This window comes from Portunus trituberculatus, chromosome 32 (genome assembly GCF_017591435.1).
Source record: "Portunus trituberculatus isolate SZX2019 chromosome 32, ASM1759143v1, whole genome shotgun sequence".
Classification (NCBI taxonomy): domain Eukaryota; kingdom Metazoa; phylum Arthropoda; class Malacostraca; order Decapoda; family Portunidae; genus Portunus; species Portunus trituberculatus.
In genome coordinates, this window is record NC_059286.1 from 6,493,634 (window position 1) to 6,517,473 (window position 23,840).

Genomic DNA, 23,840 nt, shown 5'->3' on the forward strand with positions numbered 1-23,840 from the left:
TAAATTTCCTGCTTTCATGATCATTACCAACTATTTTATCTTCTAAACATGTTTCCTGTTATGAAAGCCACATATCTGAAGACTCAATACTGACTCCATTCTAAAATACACTCATAAATTTCCTTGTTTTCATATCATTCCCAACTATTTGCCTTTTCATGTGTTTCCTGTTTTCAAAGCCACACATTTTATAAAACCCTCATCATCTCACATTTTCACACCACAATAACTTGGCAGAACACAAAATTTAGCAATGCCTCACCTCCTCATAAATCAACGTATTTTTATTGGCCACATAATTCCACACGTTGGTGAAGAACGCATCAGACACTGGGTCGGACACATCCATGGTTGGGTGGTCCAGGTCTGCCTCTCCCAGGTGCTCACTGAAGAGGTAGCGACGCATACTGCCAGCAAAGATCCCTGAATCGTACGGCTTACCATTCATCACTCCCTCCTCAAACTCCTGGTCCTGTTGGTGGAAGGCAGTGTTAGGTGAGAGAAGTTAGCCTCTTCAGTACTGGGATGCATTTCTACCTTAAGATCTGGGTACGATTAGACCATTTTATTGACAATAGGAAGGGTCTATGGAGGTCAGAAGTTTAATAGCCAGTCTTCACTATTCTAATCCCCACATAAGTTTCTGAAGCTGTATAAAATAGTCAGATAGTAAGCAGAATGAATATGAAGATGCATCGTGATACTAATGGGGTTAAAGTACATTGCTAAACTAAATCAGTCACAAAGGTGCAGGTGTGTGTGTGTGGCTAATGTAACTTGATGTGAGATGAGTCAGGCCCAGAAGTGTGGTATGGTGTTGTACTGTAGTAGAAACAATATGGTGGAGTTAGAATATACTGCTGGACAAATTCAGTGACAAAGGGAGGTGTGTGTGAGTAAGGTAACTGGATGTGAGACGAGTTATGTCCAGAAGTGTGGTAAGGTGCTGTGGTAGATCAGGTAGGATACAAGGGATAAAAACAACCTAAGGAGACTCACATATGGCAATGATCTTTGACTGCAGCTACAGCAAAAGAAGAGACAATATGCAGATAAATAAGGTACGAAGATAAGACAAAAAATCAAAGGTAGAAACAAATAAAACTAAACAGAAAACCAAACAAAATAACAGCACAAAAAATAATGAAACATCACAAAAGGATCACAAGCACAAATCACCACCACAACCACTATGATCTTACCTCAATCACCATCCAGACCTCAGAATCATGCGTAGAAACAAATAATAATAAAAAAAAAAAAAAAAAAAAACAGCACAAAAGATAATGAAACATCACAAAGGACCACAAGCACAGATTATCACCACCAACACCATCTTACCTCAATCACCATCCAGACCTCAGAATCATGCATAGAAACAAATAAATCTGAACAGAAAAACATACAAAAAAAAACAGCACTAAAGATACTGAAACATCACAAAGGACCACAAGCACAGATTATCACCACTAACACCATCTTACCTCAATCACCATGCAGACCTCTGAGTCACGCATACCACTGAGGCTGCGGTCGTTGATGTTAGCTGAGCCTGCGATGACAAAGCGATCATCAACAATCATCAGCTTGGAGTGAATATAGACCAGCTCAGAGACAGGCCGTTCCCCGAGACACTCATGGTTGCGCAGTGAACAGAAGGACACGTAACGCTCCCAGTCAGTTATCCCGTGCTCCTTCAAACAGTGCAGGACGCTTGACTTGCCTCTGGTGAAGGATTGTGGGATGTGTTGAAGAAAGTAAAGGTTTAATATTTTCTTTCTTTTTTTTTTTTATGTAAGGAGGGAAATTTGGCCAAGTGCAACAAAAAACTATTAAACAAAAAAGGCCCACTTAGATTTTAGTCCCCAAATAGATCTAAGAGAGTTAAGCAAAAGAATGGGATAAATGTTTTAAACTTCTGTCTTAAATGCTTCAAGTTGTCATTGGAGGTATTTTTAAAAACCACAAAGATGATCAAGTCTCATCAGTGTTTCTCCAGCTGAAGAAGTCTTTGTTATTATACTGTCACTAGCATCAAAGGTATCCCAGTAACTTCTTCATCCTACTAAATGTTGTGATGATAAGGTCCATATGGAAACATCTGAGGACAGTCTTTAAATGAGCAAGTAAATATGAAAGTTACAAATAAAGAGAAAAGATAAAAAGAAAAGAAATTGAATAAAAACAACAGGAAGAAGGAAAAGATGAACTAACAAAATTCCAATAAAGAAGAAATATCAACACTTACTTGCAAATGCTGACATAATTCCAGTAAACAATGTACTGCATGGCCACACCACTGGCCTTGCCAATCATGCCCTCAAAGGCCGGCAGCAGCGGCATCAAGATGTACACACGGAACGCTTCACCTTTCCTGGGTCAGCCGAAGGAGGAAGAAGAAGAGAAGGTTGTGAGGAAGACTGTTGAGTTTTATAAAAGGTGATCTGATTTATTTTGCTGTGTTTTAGTAAGATCCAATCAGAAACACACACACACACACACACCTATGAGCCTCCACTATCCGCTGCACAATCTCGTAGCCAATGTAGTTTGACACTTCCTTCTGTTCGTCCACATTGCTGCTAGTGATGAAGAACTGGTTTTCAATGTAGATGTAGTGCTTTGCTCGGCGGATCAGGTCCACATAAGCTGAGAAGATGCTGGCCTCTACCTCATCCACCCCAGCACTCCACTTCCCCACACTCCGTACCACCTGGGCATGGAATAACGAGGACCTCCAAGTTAGAAATAATGGAAGACTACAAAGATTCAATAGAAAAATAAGATATACCAATTTCTTATATAGACAACAGAAAGAAGAGAAGAAAATGGCCTAGTGAAATGCAAGTGCCAAATATACTTAATCCCTATGATGCGTTTTCATATTCATTCTGGTTACTATTTGGCAATTTTGTATAGCTTCCAAAATTTATGTGGCGATTAAAATAGTGAAGACTCTGGACATTAATCTTTCAACCTCCATAAATATATATAAAATGGTCTAATCATACACAAAACGTACAGTAAAAATGTGTTCCAGTACTGAAGGGGTTAATAGCAATGATAAGACTTACTGTATATCACTGTATGTACTAAAGGTGGACACAGACGCACCTGACACTTGACACGGTGACGAGGGCGAAGGTTGGAGGAGAGGAAGGACTCTTTGCTGTATGTGCGAGGCAGCAGATATGGGTAGCTGTGGTTGGGCTTGGCCTGGTGAAGGGGGATGAGAGTGAGTAGTGGTGGTGGTGGTGGTGGTGGTGGTGGTAGTACAATTTGAAGCTTGACTCTATATTGTATTAGTTATTCTTGTTCTTTCTTTTGTTAGAAGCACTCTTGTATTTAACTGAGATGACAAGCTGATATATAGATAGATTATCATTATTGTCATTAACATCTTTAACAATCATTAGTGTACTTATCACATTTGCCTAATGAATGAATCCTTAGTGGGGTGAAGACAGTTCTGTGTGGCTTCCTTTCACTCTGTAGTTAGTTATCAAATACTGAATAAGTAAGTATGGTATGTAAGCAGAGGAGTAGCAACTGTACCCTTTTGTCGTGTGTATGTGATTCTGTAACAATGAGACAGCTCTTGTGTTGATGTTAGTGGCATTGAAAAAGAAAAATTAATTAATGTCAACCTCTATGATAACCCTCAATGCATGGCTAGGTACATCCATTGAGCTACAACAAACACTACAAAAGGAATCAATGGTGATAAGGTGTGAGCAGCAATGTGTACACAGTCTACAAAATATCCATATGGTGCACTGAAATAGTCTGTTGTCTACTGTCAATCAAACTTCAATAATCTTCCATCACAAAACTTTTTCAAATCACCAGTTAGAGGTTCATTGTAGGTCACACAATGTACAGGTGGCTTCCGACTTGGTGAAGCAATCTTACTACCCTATTTCTACCTGGGGTGACATGTCAATTCAAGGGAATTTCAATAATAAATATCATAGGGCAGAACTCAAGATGTGTCAATTAAGTCACATCTTTCTCATCTCCACTCCCTCCTTGTTTCATGTCAGGGGTCACTTTAGCCAGTGACAGCTGCTATGAAAAAGGATGATAGATGTCACTTTAGCTAGAAATATAGGTAAGAAAACTGCTTCAATAAGTAGGGAGCCAACTGTACAAGGCTACGAATGAATACAACAACATGAATCACAAACTGGTTCATCAAGCAGGAAGCTAACAATCCATATAACAACATGAATCCCAATCCAACACCCTTAGAAAGGAAAATGGATTAGGAATTACATTTATGAAAAATTTCAACATCTGGAAAACACAACACTTACAGTAGGTAACACAAACAGCAAGATGCCAGCAACACCTCATTCACAAACATAAAAAAAAACAGAGTGATGTAACAACGTAATCATCTCATTCATTATAAACTGAACATTTGCCACAGTAGACTAAAATAAAAGAATCCAAAGCTAGCAAACATGCACTGAGTGATTAATATTAAAGTCTTATAGTCATCAGTTTGTCATAATTAACAGTTTTGTGTCTTATTCCTGTAGTTAATCTGTCACACAGCCAAAGTTTCTATTCAAGGTAGAGTGTGAAAGCATATACTGTGTAGTGCAAACTGTGTATGTACATTTTTTTGAGGCATGATTCTGACTGCTACTCTTTGTGCTGTGACGGTAACTCTCTCCCTCACTCATGCACACTCTACTACTTACTGTCTGCTCAGCCTTCTGTTGTGTCAGTTGGCAAAAACAACAAAACAAGAATTTAGGCCATATAAACACAATCAGAATTTTAGGTTCTCTATCTTTTAGACTGAAGCAAACATACTAAGAACACAATACCTGCCCACAATGCCAAGACCTGTAGGAAGGAACACCACAGTTAAACTACAGAAAAACAGCAATGTACATAACATAAACCCACTAAATTATGCTAAATCACACACAAGGAACACAGAGTCCAGCTACACTATACATGAAAAAAAAAAAAAAAAAAGCTTCAACAATAACTAGGAAAAATAACACTGAACAATATGAACCACACAAAAACAAACATTCTAATCACTATACATGGAACTCAGTGCCTGCTTCTGTATTTCCATCCTCCTACAACTTGACTTCTTTTAAGAGGGAAGTTTCAAGACATCTGTCCCTGAATTTAGGCTAATTCCTCACCAATCTTTAGAGGAACTAGCATTTGAAGTTAGCGTTTTTTTTTTATCTTTAGTTGCATTTGGTTGTTTTCCCTCTTGCATAAAAAAAAAAAAAAAAAAAAAAAACCTGATCTACGTACACTAGGTAAATATCAAATAGTATCATTATAATATACAGTAAGTCCTCGTTATACGGTACATATGCGTTTCTGAAAACCTCACCACAAATTGAAATTACCGTATACCGCACCCATTACAACATGTAATATTAGGGGATGTGTTCCAGCATGTCGAAAGTCACCCCTACAGATATGAAAATACACGAAAAAAGTTATATAAAAAATGTAAAGTACTGCGTAAAAGAAATAAAAAAAAAAAAAAATGTTTATATTTACCTTTCACTTGCCACATATTCTATCAGATGATGTCCCTCCTGAGGCTAAGGGACAGTAGGGATTTTAGCCCTTACTCATAATAGCCACAAAAAACATGCCGTAAGAATTTCACTTGTGTTCGGTGGGAAATGGGGGAAGAGACTGCCAGCTGATTGTTGTGGTGGGTGCGTGGCGTGGTAGTGCTACGGAATGGTGTAAACAAAACACAAGCGGATACCGTATCTGATTTTTTCTTACCGTATATAGAATCGAGGGTAGTAATTACCAAACACCGTAACTGTGAATTTACTGGATAACGAAGTACCGTATGAGGACTTACTGTACATTTATGACATTAATTTGTAAGCTTATATTACACACACTTCCCCAGCACAGAAATAACAAATACTATTACCGATGAGATGCAGTCTACTTAAGATCAAGCTCTTCCTTACTTAAAACATCATCCTTACAACACCTAAGGACAAAAATACCACCAGAATTAGAGGAAAGAATACACACTGAACTAAGGAACAATACAAGGTGAACATCTCACTAACACTCTACTTAATGCGATACAAATCAAGGTGCACATATTTCCTCTAACCTTCTCAGTCTTGACAGCATTCCACCGCTGTATGAAGTGCCTGGCCACATCCCGTGCTGCTGCTCCCTCCACAAACAGCCCAATGTCGTGCCAGGGCATCCGAGGTGTCTGGTGCCGGTCTACGATGTCTGTGGTGAGTGGTGGTCAAGGGTAAAGGTGGCAAATGGTCAGGTGTTGGGGAGAGGTAAAGATAAAACAGCAATCATTCATATTTTTCTCTGGTTAATTCTGGAACTTCCTGCTTGCTTCTGTATTTCCAACTTCTTATGACTTGACTTCACTTAATCCCTTCAGTTCCAGGACATGTTTTCACATTTATTCTGCTTACCATTTGGTGATTTTAAATAGCTTCAGATACTTACGTGGGATTAAAATAGTGAGGATTCTGACCATTAAACTTTTGACCTCCATACACTCTTCCTAATGTAAATAAAATTGCCTTATCACATCCAAAACTCAAAGTAAAAATGCATCCCAGTACTGAAAGGATTAAGAGGGAAGTTTCAAGACATTCATTCATCCCTTTTTTTTTTTTTTTTTTTTTTGGCTAACTCCCTCGGACCTGCAAGGGAACTAGCAACTAAATGGAACTTTTTCTTTTTCTTTTTTGTTTTCATGATGCCCTTGCCCAGTTTTCTCCTCTTAAATAAAATAAAAAGAGGTAACTAATAAAGAGATGAGGTGTGAATTGGGATACATGGGATACATAGTACGTAAGTGTTTTCTGCAGGTACTGGTACAAGTGGGTAGAATGGACAAGACAGGGTTTCTTAGCATGATATCAGTGTATTAGGGAATTTAGAAGAAAAATGAGTACCTACTATGATGGACAGAAAACCTCATTTACCATCCTCTATTGAAAAATGCAACTAAATGTAGGTATACTAAAAAGATTGAGAATACATACAGTGACAAATCCTATTACCTATTGCTGTTACTCAACTAACCAAACCACTTAGCTAATCCTTCAAAACAGAACTAAAACCAGTGACAACAATGGCAGCAGCAACACAATCAACATCACAAATTCAAATCCCACAAGCAACACAATCAACATCACAAATTCAAATCCCTCTCACCTTTAAATGGCTCATCTAAATTATCCAAGTCTTTGCTGATCCAGTTGACATAGTCCTTGCCAACCCAGAGGTGAGTGGATGTGGTGTCTTCCATGGTAACAACACTGTGGGCCTGAGCCAGAGAGGAACAGCTGCCCATGCGCTCCTTAGCACCGCCCCACAGACGACGCCCATGGAAACGTGAGAAGCTATGGTGGGCAGGAAGGGATGAAGGAATGCAGGGACAGTATGAGAAGAGAGGATGGGGATGAGATGATAAGGGAGACAAATGAAATCACAAAAAAATAGCAGGAAAGGACAGGGTGAAAATGGAAGGGGATCAGAGTAAGGAGAAAGAGAGTTGATTGAAAAGAAAGTGAGATTAGAGAAAGATAAACAGAAATCAGAGGAAGACAGATGGAAGGAGATGAAATTAGAAAAAAAAAAGGGAGAAGAAAGATTCATGAAGGAAATACATGTAAGGCAACAAAACGAAGGAAGGAAGGAAGGAACAAATGACAAAAGGAATGACAGAATGAATGAATGAATGAATGAAGGGAGGAAAGAATTTAAATTAGCATGCAATCAAAATTGGACAATGCTGTATCACTCACAGTTACTCAAACCCTTTGATGCTTTTAATTCAGATTTTACAAGAGGCAAAAGCAGCCATGTTTCCTGAAATTCTGTAGCAATAAGCACTTCTCAAAAAATCATAACAAAAAAGACAAAAAGAATTATGAAACGAAAAATATTCCTTAAAACAACTCATACAAGTAATCTAAGAAAGTAACAGAGAATGCCAAATTGGGTTAAATCTCCGAACAAACGGGAGAGAAGGAAGAGAGCAACACACCTACTGGTCCTCGGGTTATCCATCCTTTCCCCGTTGTCTGAGGAGCTTGAGGACATGTCAGAATCCAAACTATTTCTCCTGCAATTGGGAGAACATGCAGATGCAACACAAGGCAGACACACAGGGTAAGGACACCACACACTAGTACTGATCTGCATGACACACTCCCATGCACTGGACTGATTTAAGTCTGTATTCAGAAATGCTTGACTCTCTAACCATGATAATTTTCCAAGGCCACAGAGACAACTAGCTGTGTTCTCAAGCCATTTTCTCCTTTTAATGAACCATAAATTTTGGCAATCTATCAACAGAAACATAAAATTATGTCTAACAACATGAGTATCTTCAACTAGAATCCTTGAGAAGCAGTGATGGTGAGAGAGCGAACTGTTTTAGAATACGAGCCTTACTGACAAAGAACGGGATTTGCTTCACATGGCCAGGTACAGATTTAGCTTTTGTGTTTAGCAAATCATCAGATGCAATAACACACCAGGTTTGATTCTCATTATAGAGACGTAGGAGCTGAAATTTTATAGATTATATGTGTTTTTTTTTTTTTTTTAAATCTTCTGCAGGAAAGAGGGCCAGCCAAGGGCAAAAAAAGAAGAAAAGAAAAAAATAGGCCCACTTGAGTGCTGTGTGTGTGTGTGTGTGTGTGTGTGTGTGTGTGTGTGTGTGTGTGTGTGTGTGTGTGTGTGTGTGTGTGTGTGTGTGTGTGAGAGAGAGAGAGAGAGAGAGAGAGAGAGAGAGAGAGAGAGAGAGAGAGAGAGAGAGAGAGAGAGAGAGAGAGAGAGAGAGAGAGAGAGAGAGAGAGAGAGAGAGAGAGAGAGAGAGAGAGAATAAATTTTAGCATCACTTCAACAATGGACCTGACAGTGCTGGGAGTTTTCATTACTTGCACAATTGTTTAGATAAGAAAGAACACTTACACTGTCTACTTCACTCATTACACACACTGAAATACAAATGTTATAGTGCAGATACAAATGTGCACTAATGATAATCTAAATAAACAAACAAGATTAAAAACATATGCAAAACTAAAAATCAATGAATAACCTTACTGAAGAAACTGAATAAATAAAAAGTAAAGGATTAATAACAGCAAAAAGTAAAATCAGTAAACTGAAATTACACAATACAGGTTAACAACGCTTACCTGTGCAGCTTCCTCTTCATCTCCCGTCCCTTCACCTTCATCTCCTCTACCAAATCCATGCCTCTCCTCTTCACTTCCCTAAAGCTCTTCCCACCTCCTCCCTTCCTCTCCTCCTCTGTGCTGGAGCCTGTGTTGGCACGATCCCTCCCACTCTTGGAGAAAAACCTGGTTCTCTTGACAGGAGGGAGGGAGGTAGTGTTGGTGTCCTTGCCTTCCTGTGAGGGGTGAGGTGTACTGCCGTTCTGAAAGCTTGTGCTTGTGTGGATGCTGTTCATGTCAGCTTTGCCTCTTGATCTGTGGAGTAGAAGACTGTGTTATTGTAGATGTAGTACATACTATGATCCTTGGCTCCAATGCTGGTTAACCAAAATGTTTGTTTTCATATTCCTGGAATGACATGTTAGAAAAATAATAGTGTAGATATTCAGTTCAATGTGAGGGAAATAAGATATATAGCTAATTACTCAAATTGAACAGATTGCATAACAAGTATACAGTTTTATATTTCAGCAAACAATATATTTATAGACAACCTCTTCTCCACATTCACACATTTCCTTGCACCACTTACCTATTTCCTTCTAACACCTGCAATATCTTTTCCGTTTCTATTCAAGTCAACACATACAATCTCACCTGTTCCCCTTCATCTTCCTGCCGTTGGTGATGGATGACGGCTGCTGCACCTCATCCAGCTCATCCTGAGACTCAACATCTGCACTGAAATCCTCAGGGGAGGCGAGGGGGCCAGCAGAAGGTTCTACAGGGTTAGCCGAGGCCAGACAGAGGGAGTCACGGACACTCCTTAAGGTTCTGAGAGTCCCTTGGGAGTCCTCTGAGGGAACAGTAGGTCCAACAGGAACCTCTAAGGTGCTGACAGGATCCTCTGAATCACTAGGAGAAGGACTGACATTCTTGAGGCTGCCTGGGGCGGCACTGGAGTCCTCTGTTGTGCCAAGAGAGGCTCGGCGACTGCCAGCAGCCGAGCCAGTGACAGTGCTGACCAGGACATCATTGGTTCCGCGAAGGAGGTGCTGCAGTGCTCCCCGGTTCATCCCCATCTGGCCAGGACTGTGCTGGGAGGGTCTGGAGGGTGGGTGCATCACTTGTACCCCTGCATGGCCTGTGTCTATCAGCCTGCAAAGAAGGGAACAACTGTACACTTAATTACTGGAAACAACGGAATAAATGGAAAGATTTGCCTGTACAAGTATAGTCTGTGTCTATCAGTCTGGATGGAAGGGAATGACTGATGTGAGTGACTGAATTATTGCTAAGGTGTTATATGGAAAGCTTTGGACTAACCACAAAATTATTCATGAGGTAAAACAAATGAGTTTGGCAAGATGAAGAGCATTACTCTGAGTTGAATATTGGTGTTCTCTCTCTCTCTCTCTCTCTCTCTCTCTCTCACACACACACACACACACACACACACACACACACACATACTAACATACTTGTGTCTGTAGTCATCCCAGCGGCCAAAGGCAAGATCTATGCCTGAGACAAAGGCAAACATCTGGTCCACCACCACCACCTTCTCGTGATGAGCCCAGTACAGCGTCCCTCCCGCTATGTGGTCCGGGTGGCGCAGCACCTACCGACCATAACACACTTCACTTCCTCACTCCAGCACTGGTGTCATTTAACTATATCACTACACTATGATACAATTCACAGCTCTAATAGCAATATGTGTTACCTTTTTAAGCATCTATAAGGAAGAGGGGAATAAGAAGAAAAGATTTTGCAATTCATAACCATTAAATCTATGGAGGTGGCTGTGGAACAAGAAAGTTAAGGAAAGATATGCCACATAACAATAAAATGGTTAAACTTTATCACACACAAGATGACATCAATACCAGCTGAAAATTATTAGATACTTAAACTATATAAAGAAATTTACCTTCTTACATAGAGATATACTGATGCTTACAATAATCTGTACATGGAATAGGTGTGAAAGAATCTACAACTTGAAGAGCAGGAAAAAAAATGCAAGACACCACCAGTTTGACTCCAATCCTGCACACTGGCAATACATAAACACACCCACAGTTACCTTGATGTTTGGGTGCAGCTGGTTCACTGTCTGCTTGGTGAGGAGGGAGCTGATGCCAAGGGCCAGCTCCACCTCCTTGTACAGCAGAATGAAGACCCGCACACCACTCTCAGCCTTCCGTCTCAGCACCTCTGCCAATCTGTGGGAGGGTTTGAGGAGCTGAGTATATGAAGGGTGTATTAAGAAGTAATAAAGTACTGAAAACTGACAATTTCCATCAAGCAGTACAGTTTGTGAGTGCTAATCTAAATCCTGATTCTTGTATCTCCAGCCAGAAGAGTTGTTGCCATAGTCATTCATCTCCATAAGGTTAAGGGGATAATGTACTAATGAACAATGATTTAACTTCTATTCAGTTAGCCAGAAAAGCCGTTTGCTGTCAGATATTCATCACACTGCTTCCCTCAATGACCCTCTCCATAAGGTTAAGGAGATAATGTAGTAATGAACACAGATTTAATCTCTATCCAGTTAGCCAGAAAAATTGTTTGCTGTCAGTCATTCATCACGCTGCTTCCCTCATTGACCCTCACCATAAAGTTAAGAGGATAATGTAGTAATGAACAATGATTTAATTTCTATCCAGTCAACCAGAAAAGTCATTTGCTGTCAAATATTAGTAATGAATACTGATTTAACTTCTATCCAGCCAGCCAGAAAAGTAATTTGCTGTCAGTCAATCATCAAGCTGCTTCCCTCACTGACTCTCCATCAAGTAAAAGAAGTAATGAGGTAATGAACACCATCTGAGAATCTGTGGGAGAGTTTGATGAGACGCTGAGTACATGAAGGGTGTGCTAAGAGGTAAGCAGTAACTTCTTGAACGGTACACTTACGTATAATTCCCTTCATCTTTTTGTAATAAATAAAAAAAGTTCACTGCCTCAGCCTCTATAGTAAGGAAAATAAATAATCCTGGTAAATCTATACAATATCAATCACTTAACATGATAAAAAATGAAAACTCCCAGAACACAACATATCAAACTCCCTTAATGTTTTCATAATAAATACATATGCCCTTGCATTACCTCAGTCTTTAAGTAAGGAAAATAAGCTATCCTGGAAAATTTATTCAATATTGACCAACTAACTGGCTGAAAAATGAGAACTCCTTGAACAGTACTTATCAAATTCCCTTTACTTTTGCATAATAAGTACAAAACATTAATTCCTTCAGTCTAATAATAAAGAAAAATAAGCTATACTGATAACTCTATACAATACTAATCACCAAACTGGCTGACTAATGAAAACTCCATAAACAGAACATATCAAATTCCTTCAACCCTTTCAGTACCAGGAGACAATTTCATATTAATTCTGGTTAACATTTGGTGATTTTACACAGCTTCAGAAATTTGTGTAGGGGATTAGAATAGTGAAGACTGTAGCCATTAATCTTCTGACCTCCATAGACCCTTGTTAACATCAATCAATAAAAGGGTCTGATCGTACACAAACCTCAAGGAAAAAAAGTGTCCCAGTACTGAAGGGGTTAATCTTTTCATAATAAATACAAAAAGTTTATTGCCTCAGTCTAACAATAAAAGAAATAATAAGCTATTTTGATAAATCTAAATATCAATCATCATATCAACTGACCTGACTCCAAACTCAGCTGACCCACTCACCTCCACTTGTGTCCTGTGAGGTCGGGTCGCTTCAAGTAGATCTGCGGGCTCATCCACCAATCCGTGATGAAGATCTCCTCCCGTGCACCCTCCATCAGCTCAGCCACGTCCCACATATACCGCGCACCATCCACGTACCTGCCAGATGGTGTGGTGAGTGCAGGTGTGGTGGTGCATGGTATGTGGTGTTTGGAGGTGTGGTGACTGTGGTAATGGAGGTTTAGTAGTATGTGGTATGGTGAGTGTAGTAATGAAACGGTGATGATGATGATGATGTGTTGTGGTGTATGGTATGTGGTGGAGGTGTACAGACTGTGGTGATGGAAGTGTGGTGGTGTGTGGTGTGTGTAGATGTGGTCAGAGAGGTGATTGAGATGTGATGGTGTGTGGTGAGTGCAGCAGTGTGTGGGTGTGGTAATGTTGTGTTGTGATGTGTGGTATGTGGTACTGGAGGTGTAGAGACTGTGGTGATGGAAGTGTGGTAGTGTGTGGTATGTAGTGCTTGGAGGTATGGTGACTGTGGTATTGGAGGTATGGTGGTGTGTGGTGTGATGAGTGTAGTAACGTGTGGGTGTGGTAGTGTTGGGGTGTGTGGTATTTGGAGGTGTGGAGACTGGTTGTGGAATATGATGGTGTGTGGTGTGTGGTCAGTGCAGTAGTGTGTGGGTGTGGCAGTGCTGTGTGGTGATGTGTGTAGGGAATGTGAGGCAGGGGTGAGGTGCTATGTGGTAAGCAATTGGGGAATACAAAAGGAACATCAAGGCTGCTCTCTTCAAACAACTTACCAACGGGCATAGGAGTTTTTCCGGACAGGAGCAAAGGATCCATATCGATTGTCTTGACTGGTGAAGTCCTTGGCTGAGAAAGAAAGACAGTCAGTAGTTTTACACACCAACAAATCTTCATTTCCTATTCCCTGAGCAAATGAAACAAAAAGAAAGTCAAACAAAAAAAATTCAAACTAAACTCAGCAAATGGTCGTGAGGAAATTTCTAATTCCGACACTCACCATATTTCCGTTCTGTCTTGGTAATGATGGACAGCCACTCCTTCTTGCTAGTCTCAGAGTCACACTTAATCAGCAGAGATCTGGAAAGGGGCAGAAAAAATGCAAGAGAAGGGACAGTTACTTTTTAATTCATAGTTGTATAAATTTAGAATATGTCACTTACATTTTCTGTCTCTCTCAAACACACTAAAAAACACAATTACAATTTACAATGCTTCAAAATTTCTTGTCTTACATCTTCTATTTCTCTTTTTCTTCTTTATTTAGTAATTCAATCTCTCCTGCTTTTTAATTCAATCATTCCCACTCTTCTCTTTCTTCTTGTCTTATCTAAGCACTTATTTTCTCCTACTCTTTCATCTCTTACATTCAACTATTCATTTTTTCCTCTTCATCTACCCCTGCATTTGCTCCTATAATCATATGATAATGCATTCCTTCTTTTCATTTCTCCTAAAGAACATGAGGAAATAAGGAAAGTTGCAAGAAGCCATCAGTCATAGCACCTACTCCCATCTACTTATCATTCCCATTTATAAGTCTCTCTAATCTTTCTTTAAATCTCCTTAATGACTTAACACTAACAATCTCATTATCAAGTCCATTCTACTCATCTACTCTTAAGTCTGAAAATCCACTACTACAATTGATGCTCTCCGGTTTGGTGTTCGTGGATTTGATTAATTGTGGCTTTTCAACATCAAAGGTTTACTGTATGTACATTATATGAGAACTGAGACTTTCCTGCACTCACCGGGATAGGTTAGAGATGAGGAGACTGTTCCGGGCACCAATGAGCCTGTAGCTATGGGAGACCTGGAAGGCAGAGTCCATGAGCATCACTGAGCGCACCAGCCCGGTCTCTGGCACCACGAAGAAGAGGTAAGTCTCCTTCAGCACCAACCACTGCTGCCTGTATTTCCCGGTGCAAGTTGCCGTTAGCCTGGGGAAAAGAGACGATAAAAGTGAGGCACAGACATATAGGATTGTCTAAATTGCCTGACTGATATAATGTATGAGTTACACAGATACAAACATACACACATACATTTGTCATGTCCCCTCAACACAACAGCATAGTGCAAAATAAAGAGATGAAGTGAAGACAGAAAAAGAGAGAAGAAAGAAGAGCAGAGTAAAAACATTGCAAGCACGATATTTACCAGCTGCAGCATTCACAGGGGCCACTTCCACCTACTCTCTTCTTCACATAGCCTTCCCTGAGCTTCATTCCCAGCTCCCCTATGAAGGACACTGGGGAGATCTGCAGGGGAAGAGCCAAGGCATGAGTGAAGAGGTGATCGGTTAGCAGTAGAGGTGTCAAAAGAGAAAATTGGATAAATGCTAGAAAAAATTTGAGAAAAGATACTACAAAAACTCAAAATAGAGAGAAAAAAAACAAGATACAATAAAAGAAAAGACTCAAGAGGAAATAGGATAATAAAAATAAATATGTATGTGATTTCATATCAAAATATGTAACAATTTATTTTGACAGTTTAATAATATCTTTCCTCAAGATATTGCAAGAAAATACAAATAATATAAGGAATGGAGAGAGAGATACACCACAATTTGAAGAACTCATTACATACAAGATAAAACACATAAAGAAAGAGATAAGCAAATGAAAGGAAGAAAAAAAAAACAGATTTTCATGTTAAAAAGTAAAACAATGAAGAAAGACAGAAAACAAAGAACAAAGGGGGATACTTGCCTCAAAGAACTCCAGGACGTCTTTATGGCTTCGGAAGAGAGTGTGGTGGAGGAGGTTCCTGAGGTAGGTTTCCAGTTCCACTCGCATTGCCTCATCCATAGTCTGAAGGGCACGGCGAGGGAACCTGCCTCACACACACACAAAAAATAGTTACTTGAATTTCACATTTTTTTTTCTTTTTTACGTAACACGGGAAAGCTGGCAAGGGCAACATAATGCGAAAAGAGTTCCACTAACATGTCAGTCCCCTAATAATGTCTTGAAACCTCCCTGTTAAATGAAGTCAAGTCATAGAAAGTTGGAAATACAGAAGCAAGTATGGAGTTCATGAGTTTACCAAAGAAAGGTATGAATGACTGAGAGTGCCATTTCATTCTTGCATTAGAGACTTGGACAGAGTAAGGATGAGTGAACAAAGAAAGCCAGTGTTAGTTTTTCTATATATACACATGAGAAGTATTAGTCAAAATATTTATGCTAGAAATATCCACAGAGGTTCTACTCCCTGGAAAAAAAAGGAGGGGGAGGGGGAGCCCCAAAATATGACATAGTGTTTCTTTGCATCCTAAAAACATTCCCCACACTCACTTGAGCAGGCGTTTGTTGTTTGGTGATGCAGCTGAGTTGGTGTTGACTGTTGATGCGGTTTTGGCCGTGTTGGTGTTAGTGGTGATGCTGCTGTCCACTGTGTCCTCTACCTCCTGGTCTGCTGCCTTGATCTGCTGTCTCATGCTCTGTCTCCTCTGCCGAGTAATGCGCGATGCTGCCGGCATCCTCAGTCTTGTCCTGTGGAAGTGGTGGTGAGTTAGACTTGTTGTATTATATAAATATTGGTATACTTTAAAGTGATGTAAACACTGGTACACTTTACATTCACGAATCTAAAAAGATGAAAAGTTTATGGAATCTTGTCAATATTTATAATGCTTGACTTGGCTGCCATCCTCAGTCTTGTAATGCAGTGATTCTGTGTCAGTTTGTTGTGTGATTAAAAAACACTGGTATACTTTACATTCAAGAGTCTAAAAAGATCAAAAATTTGTGGAATCTTGTCAATGTATAGAATGTTTGTCTTTGGCTGCCATCCTCAGTCTTGTAATGTGGTGATGGTGGTGTTATGTTTGTTGTGTGATATAAACATTGCTATATTTTACCTTCATGAGTCCAAAAAGATGAAAAGTTTGTGAATCTTATCAATATAATGCTTGTCTTTGGCTGCCATCCTCAGTCTTGTAATGTGGTGATGGTAGTGTTATGTTAGTTGTGTGACATGAACACTGGTATACTTTACAGTAATATAAACAATGGTATACTTTTAGAGATATAAAGATTGATATACTTTCCTGTTACATTTTGTCAATATATAGAAGTATTAAGCAAGCATTAGTTTACTTTACATTCAACTTTCTGTGTCTAAAGAGGATGGAACATGTGTTGAATCTTGTGAATATGTATGTTGGTCTATTTTCATTTAATCTTGTGGCTTTCAAAAATTGGTGGGATATGTTGCCATAATCCCAATGAATGTGTGTGTGTGTGTGTGTGTGTGTGTGTGTGTGTGTGTGTGTGTGTGTGTGTGTGTGTGTGTGTGTGTGTGTGTGTGTGTGTGTGTGGAAATGAGTGACTGATCAGTAAACAAAATGAATGAACACCTGATAAACAAAACACTAAACTGTCAGGATACAAACTGTCAGGATACAAACACAGACTCATTAAACACAATCTCACCAACTGAACAATGAAAAACAACTGCATTCATTCACCCATCTACCTTCACCACTCATGAGTAAACACTCACCAACTAACCTAACCAAACAGCCCAACATTCATTTAACACACCATAAACTCACATAAATATCACTCAAATGGCAAAAAAACCTGGCATGCATTTCACTCACCTGAGGAGCAATAATTTACTATGAAGAGTTGCCACCTGTCGCACTTTCCTTTCCACACTCCACCTGTGATCCCCATGCTCCAACTCAATGACCAGGCTGAGAGGAAAGTGGATTGAGATTACTTACATTACCTTTCCTTATATTTTTCTCCATCTTCCCCACTGGCTGAAATGCCCAGTGGAAGCTAAATACAGGTGACATTGCCTTTATTCACCTGTTCCCTGTGATATGCAACAATTTGACATTAAGCATAATGTAAGGAATTCTTATAAGGGGGGGGGGCACCATGGTACAGTGGAACCATGCGTGCTTTGGGGTCCGAGGGGTCTCCAAGCGCATGGGTTCGAATCCTGTCCATGTTCTGAGTGTAGGTTGGGCTTCCTCACTCAGGGCAACGGTTTCCTAGCGGGTGGGCTGTTAGATAGGAGGTACCCCAAAAAGTATCCCTTTTAACCCATAAATTCTCATGAAAAGCCCACATGGTATAGAAAAAAAAAAAAGTCTACAAGAAGTTTTTTAGTAGTGTTTAGAGGAGGGTGTAGAAGTGTAAATGATTCAGAAAGGTTTGTGATAAGGTAAGGGAAAGATGTGAGAAATTAATATGAATGTGTTAATATGGTTAATATGTGTTACTTTTCCTTATTTTTTCCCTTTCACTTAGACTGTTAATAGTGGTAGGAAAGTTGTATTGTAAGTTTTGCGTTAGATTCTAAAGTTTGTGAGTAATTTTTCCTCATCCTCCCCATAAGAGAAAAGATTATAAGCCCATTTTTTCCTTCACTACCTTCAACCTGGTTTCTCTTTTAGCATATTTTGGTTTTACTAATAAGAAACTATTAATTTTTGGTTATAAAGTAGTTTGATCTCTCTCTCTCTCTCTGACATTCTTTCTTAATTACTTAATGAAGCTAGAAGTAGGAAATCTTGCATTTTTATACTTCTCTCTCTCTCTCTCTGACATTCTTTCTTAATTACTTAATTAAGCTATTAGTAGGAAATCTCGCATTTTATACTCTCTCTCTCTCTCTCTCTCTCTCTCTCTCTCTCTCTCTGACATTTCTTTCATGATAACTTAATAACTGGTAAGTACATAATTAGGCAAGATTTTCACTACAACATCCTTTCTCTCTCTCTCTCTCTCTCTCTCTTACACATGGTTGTTGAAGATATGGATGTGGGAGTGGACTGGTTGCACCCTGGCAATTCTAAGGTGGATGGGAAGGCTTGGTATGAAGGCACCAGGCATAAGCTCTGTGTACTTGGTGGCTTGGTACACTGTGGAGTAGGCATTGGAACCACGGCCTGGAGGGGTGGAGGCTGGTGAGGTGGTGTAGGGATGGTTATGGAAGGTGTGTGTTGTGTGGTAGGTGGTGTAGTAGTGGTGTTGTGAGTTGTGGTGGTGAGACAGTATTGTAGGGGTGGTATTGTGTTGTGGTAGGTGGTGCAGTGGTGGTGTTGTGATTTGTGGTGGTGAGGTAGTATCATAAGGGTGGTATGGTGGTGTGATGTATACATGTGGGAGATACTGGTGTGGTAGGTGGTGATGTAGTGGTGTAGAGGTGGTATTGTGTAATGTGTGGTAGGTACTGGTAATAGATTAGCTAGAGAGAGAGAGAGAGAGAGAGAGAGAGAGAGAGAGAGAGAGTGTGTGTGTGTGTGTGTGTGTGTTACAGTAAACATCACTACCTATCTTATAAACAAAATCTCAATAAAAACCTGATTATCTATTGCAAACCTTCAAAAATACTCTACTTATTCAATGGGAAACAACACTTATCAATGACTTCTACTAACACAAAGTACCAATTACAATCAACAAGGAAAGTAACAACCTGAAAAAAAAAAAAAACAAGGAAAAATCTAACTTTGCTATAGGATTCTAAAGACAACCCATTAACAAACAACAAACTTTCATCTCCCTCTATTACTTCTATCCCCCTTTACATCTTCAAATCTCACACTCACAACCCAAACTTCATTCCTGCTACCAAACATACCCACCTCACAAATCTCGTTAAACACTCATATTTTCCCCTTCACACCCTCAAATCTTCCTCATCCTTTCACCCCAAACTTCATTTCTGACACCATTCCCCCCACTCCACCAATCTCATAAAGCATCACCTTTTTTTTTCTTTCATATCCTCAAATCTCCTTCATCCTTTCTCGCAGACCAAACTTCATTCTTTCACCATTCCCCCACTCTACCAAATCTCGTACAACATTTATATTTTTTCTTTATAATCCTCAGATCTCCCTCATCATCTTTCCCAACCCAAACTTCACTCTAATCACGAGACCCCCACTTTACCAAATCTTGTAAAACACTCAAAATACTCCTTTATAATCCTCAAATCTCCTTCATCCTCTCTTTCACCACAAACTTCATTCCTATCACCACCCACCCATCCCAGCAGATCCCATTCCAAACCCTCATACTTCCATAACCTCGCAAACCAATCCTCACCATCGCAAGCGTCACTAAGGGCCTCTGGAGTGTAATCAAGGAAGCCCAACACATCGCTATCAGAGTCTGGTGAGGCAAGGGTGGGACTCTGCGCGCTGGCTAGAATCTTGAGCGTTGGCCGAAGCTGTGAGAGACGAGAGTGAGGAGGGGAGGAGGGGAATGAGGGAAGGAATACGAGTCAAGAGATGGGGGTAGGGAGTATATTGGAGCGAATGGGGTCTGTGTTGGTTCAGGGAGGGAGGAGGGAGGGGCTGAACAAGGATGGCACTGTAGGGAAAGGTTGGTTTGTATGATAGGAATAACTGAAAGATGCGCATGTGAACATAAAAGAAAAGCAATTGGTAACATAATGATGGATCACAGTACCAAGTGGATGGGTGCTCGGGGTGGTGGTGGTGGTGAGGGGGGGGGTAATTGTTTCGTGTCATGGAATGAATGTATGGATGAGTAAGATGAACCAGAGAGAGAGAGAGAGAGAGAGAGAGAGAGAGAGAGAGAGAGAGAGAGAGAGAGAGCCTGCCTTACCGGTCTGTTCCTTCCGTTAGCCTTCGCATCTGGAACATCTGTTGCCTCAGCCTCTGTCTCCTCTGCAAAGGGAATATGATACTTTAAATATTTTGGCTCAATCCATCTACCGTGTGTGTGTGTGTGTGTGTGTGTGTGTGTGTTGCCTTGTGCAGAGGATAGCGAGGTTACTGTGCGCGCGCGTAAACACACACACACACACACACACACACACTTCACTTCATTTCTATTTACCGCTCTTGTTGCTATAAATAAATAAACGAGGGCACACACACACACACACACACACACACACACACACACACACACACACACACACACACTTAATTAAATTTTCTCTTACCACACACACACACACACACACAGCCAAGCACAACACACCACCCCACCTACACATCCCCTTTCTTACCCCCCCTGTCTTAACCTCCACCCAAGCTTACACCAACACAACCCTTCCTCACCAACCTTGCTTCTCCACCACGGGCTCAGAGGCGGCGTTAGCATCAGTACCCGCATCCCCAGAGTTCGGCGTCTCAGCTGTGCCGCCGTAATCTGGAGTGGTCCCAGCAACCTCCTCGTGGGATGCTAGTGGCGTCATCTCCTGCTTGGCATCCCCCTTGCTTATCTAGAAGGGGAGAGAGGAAGGTGTATACTTGTGATATCCGTGTTCAAAAACGCCTTGCTCTCTCACCAAGACTATTTTCCAAGACCACACAGATGATTTGCGGAGTTTTCATTGTTTTTCAAGTTAATAATGTAGAAATCTTGTCACTGTCTCTAGAACCATAACAAACTTGCATAAAAAACGCATTATTCTCTCACCACGACTGTTTTCCAAGGCCACAAATTATTTGCGGGGTTTTCAAGTTTTTCCAGTTAATAATGTAAAAATATTGTCAATCTGCCAATAGAACCATAAAAACACCTTTAAAAACTTATATAAACTTAAATAAAATATCTTGAAATAACGTAGAACTCTTGTGACTGCGTCTAGATTCAAAACAAAACTTCCTTAAAAACGCTTTATTCTGTCACCACGAGCATTTTTCAACGCCACAGAGATGATTTGCGGGGTTTTCAAGTTTTTCCAGTTAATAATGTATAAATCTTGTCACTGTCTAGATATCCATAACAAACTTATTTAAAAAACGCTTTATTTCCTCAGCACGACCATTTTCCAAGGCCACAGACATGATTTGCGGGTTTTCAAGTGTTTTTCCAGTTAATAATGTAGAAATATTGTCAATCTGCCTCTAGAACAATAAAATCACCTTTCAAAACTCATGTAAACTTAAATAAACCATCTTCAAATAGTAGAGGTGATGCCCAGAAGTGCTTGAGTATACAAGATTATATACGTGGACCTGTATTGGTGTTTTGCTTTCTTCGTACTAGTCTAGAGTCTTCGTACAAGTCTAGAGTCTTCGTACTAGTCTAGAGTCTTCGTAGTAGTGTAGAGTCTTCGTACTAGTCTAGAGGAGGGGAAGGTTTATTTACCAGCAATATTTAATGGTTGTATCCAGAAACGCTTTGCTCTCACCACGACCATTTTCAAAGCCCACTGATTCCTAAGTTAGGTTGAAGGGCGAAGGTTATTTACCAGCAATATTTAATGATTGTGTCCAGAAATACTTTGCTCTCTCACCACGACTATTTTTCAAGGCTACAGAGATTCTTTAGTTAGGTTTCAAGTGTTTCAAATGTTTCTCGCTGTTGATAATGTACATATCGTGTTACTTTGTCACTTGAAACGTATTAAAGACACCCTTAACCCGTTCAGTACTACGATGCATTTTTATATATACTTATTTTACTTACTATATGGGGATTTAATACAACTTCAGAAACTTATGTGGGGATGGAAAAAGTGAAGACTGGCTATTAATCTTCTGAACTCAATAAATACTTACTTTCTAATGTCAATAAAATCGTCCAACTATGTACACCCAAAACTCATGGTAAAAATGTATCCAGTACTGAAGGGTTAAAACATGTGTTACTTCAACAATCTACAACCGTCTGAAAAAATTGAAGGTGTAGTGCGCGGAAGTTATTCAAAATACAGTCTTTGCATATCAACAGAGCGGTGGAATTTTCAAGGCTATATGGATGATTCTCGTGACAGTCTGACGAGTGGCGAGAATTCTGCACCGTCAAACGAAAAAAAAAAAATGAAAAAAAAAGAAAGAAAAGACCTTGAGAGCAGACTAAAAATATTGGCGCACAAAGACTAAACACATTGGCGTTTAAAAATTGATGTCATTAAAGAAAATATTTACGTAAAAAAACAATGCATTACAAAACACTGCTCCTTATATGGCATAAACACGGTCAGAGAGAGAGAGAGAGAGAGAGAGAGAGAGAGAGAGAGAGAGAGAGAGAGAGAGAGAGAGAGAGAGAGAGAGAGAGAGAGACCGTGGTGGTGACGTAAGAAAAGGAAATGAGTAGCACAAACGGGTGACTCTGAATTGATAACAAAGGAAGAAGGAAAAGAACTGCAGCGAAGTGGGTGAAGGAGGAAGAATGAAGCAAGGAAAGCGAAGGTCCTGGGGGTAGTGTGTGGAGGACGAAGAGAGAGTGAGAGGGTCAAAGGGGAGGGTTTGTAAAGGGGGGGGGAGGGAGGAATCAGGAGAGATGTGGAAAGGGAGAGTGAGGAAAGATAACGGCAGAGAGAGAGAGAGAGAGAGAGAGAGAGAGAGAGAGAGAGAGAGATACCGGGCCTGCTGGCTTGTGTGAGCAACTGAATAACATTGGGGGCGTTCACACAGACACACACACACACACACACACACACACACACACACACACACACACACACACAGCCAACAAAAGCAGCGACAAAACATCAAATCATGAGAGAGAGAGAGAGAGAGAGAGAGAGAGAGAGAGAGAGAGAGAGAGAGCAGTTTTGCATCATATCCTTCCCAACCGCGCACGTATGTGTGTGTGTGTGTGTGTGTGTGTGTGTGTGTGTGTGTGTGTGTGTGTGTGTGTGTGTGTGTACAAAGACAAGATAAGATACGATTAGGTAAGTAGCGAGATAAACAAAATACAGAAGGAATATACTGGTAGCTGCAAGTGTGTGTGCTTGTGTGTGTGTTGTGTGTAATTCACCTCGGTCGCCTGCTGGTCACCCAGCAGGCATTACGGAACGAGCTCAGAGCTCATAGACCGATCTTCGAGTAGGATTGAGACCATATCACACAACACACACCGGTAAAGCGAGGCCACAACCCCTCGAGTTACATCCCGTACCTATTTACTGCTAGGTGAACAGGGGCCACACATTAAGAGGCTTGCCCATTTGCCTCGC

At 40.3% G+C, this 23,840-nt stretch overlaps 1 protein-coding gene across 5 annotated transcripts in view; it reads right to left on the reverse strand.

Annotated features, from left to right (window-relative positions):
• The window catches only part of LOC123511923 (phospholipase D1-like), a 42,197-nt gene that overhangs the window by 3,982 nt on the left and 14,375 nt on the right, over window positions 1–23,840 (reverse strand). For 4 of the 5 annotated variants that reach the window (XM_045268015.1, XM_045268010.1, XM_045268013.1 and 1 more), the window contains 24 exons: window positions 20,993–21,152; window positions 20,528–20,589; window positions 20,003–20,126; window positions 18,687–18,837; window positions 17,536–17,631; window positions 16,226–16,423; window positions 15,638–15,761; window positions 15,084–15,184; window positions 14,675–14,863; window positions 13,921–14,000; window positions 13,697–13,769; window positions 12,912–13,049; window positions 11,278–11,416; window positions 10,670–10,809; window positions 9,846–10,346; window positions 9,210–9,503; window positions 8,045–8,122; window positions 7,210–7,397; window positions 6,131–6,258; window positions 3,115–3,216; window positions 2,505–2,713; window positions 2,249–2,374; window positions 1,485–1,725; window positions 263–472 (listed from right to left, as the gene is read on the reverse strand). In XM_045268015.1, the coding sequence (XP_045123950.1) occupies window positions 263–472; window positions 1,485–1,725; window positions 2,249–2,374; window positions 2,505–2,713; window positions 3,115–3,216; window positions 6,131–6,258; window positions 7,210–7,397; window positions 8,045–8,122; window positions 9,210–9,503; window positions 9,846–10,346; window positions 10,670–10,809; window positions 11,278–11,416; window positions 12,912–13,049; window positions 13,697–13,769; window positions 13,921–14,000; window positions 14,675–14,863; window positions 15,084–15,184; window positions 15,638–15,761; window positions 16,226–16,423; window positions 17,536–17,631; window positions 18,687–18,837; window positions 20,003–20,126; window positions 20,528–20,589; window positions 20,993–21,125 (3,825 nt within the window). In that variant the 5' untranslated portion in view covers window positions 21,126–21,152. The remainder of the gene's footprint in view (window positions 1–262; window positions 473–1,484; window positions 1,726–2,248; window positions 2,375–2,504; window positions 2,714–3,114; window positions 3,217–6,130; window positions 6,259–7,209; window positions 7,398–8,044; window positions 8,123–9,209; window positions 9,504–9,845; window positions 10,347–10,669; window positions 10,810–11,277; window positions 11,417–12,911; window positions 13,050–13,696; window positions 13,770–13,920; window positions 14,001–14,674; window positions 14,864–15,083; window positions 15,185–15,637; window positions 15,762–16,225; window positions 16,424–17,535; window positions 17,632–18,686; window positions 18,838–20,002; window positions 20,127–20,527; window positions 20,590–20,992; window positions 21,153–23,840) is intronic. The other variant, XM_045268012.1, reaches the window with a different exon arrangement.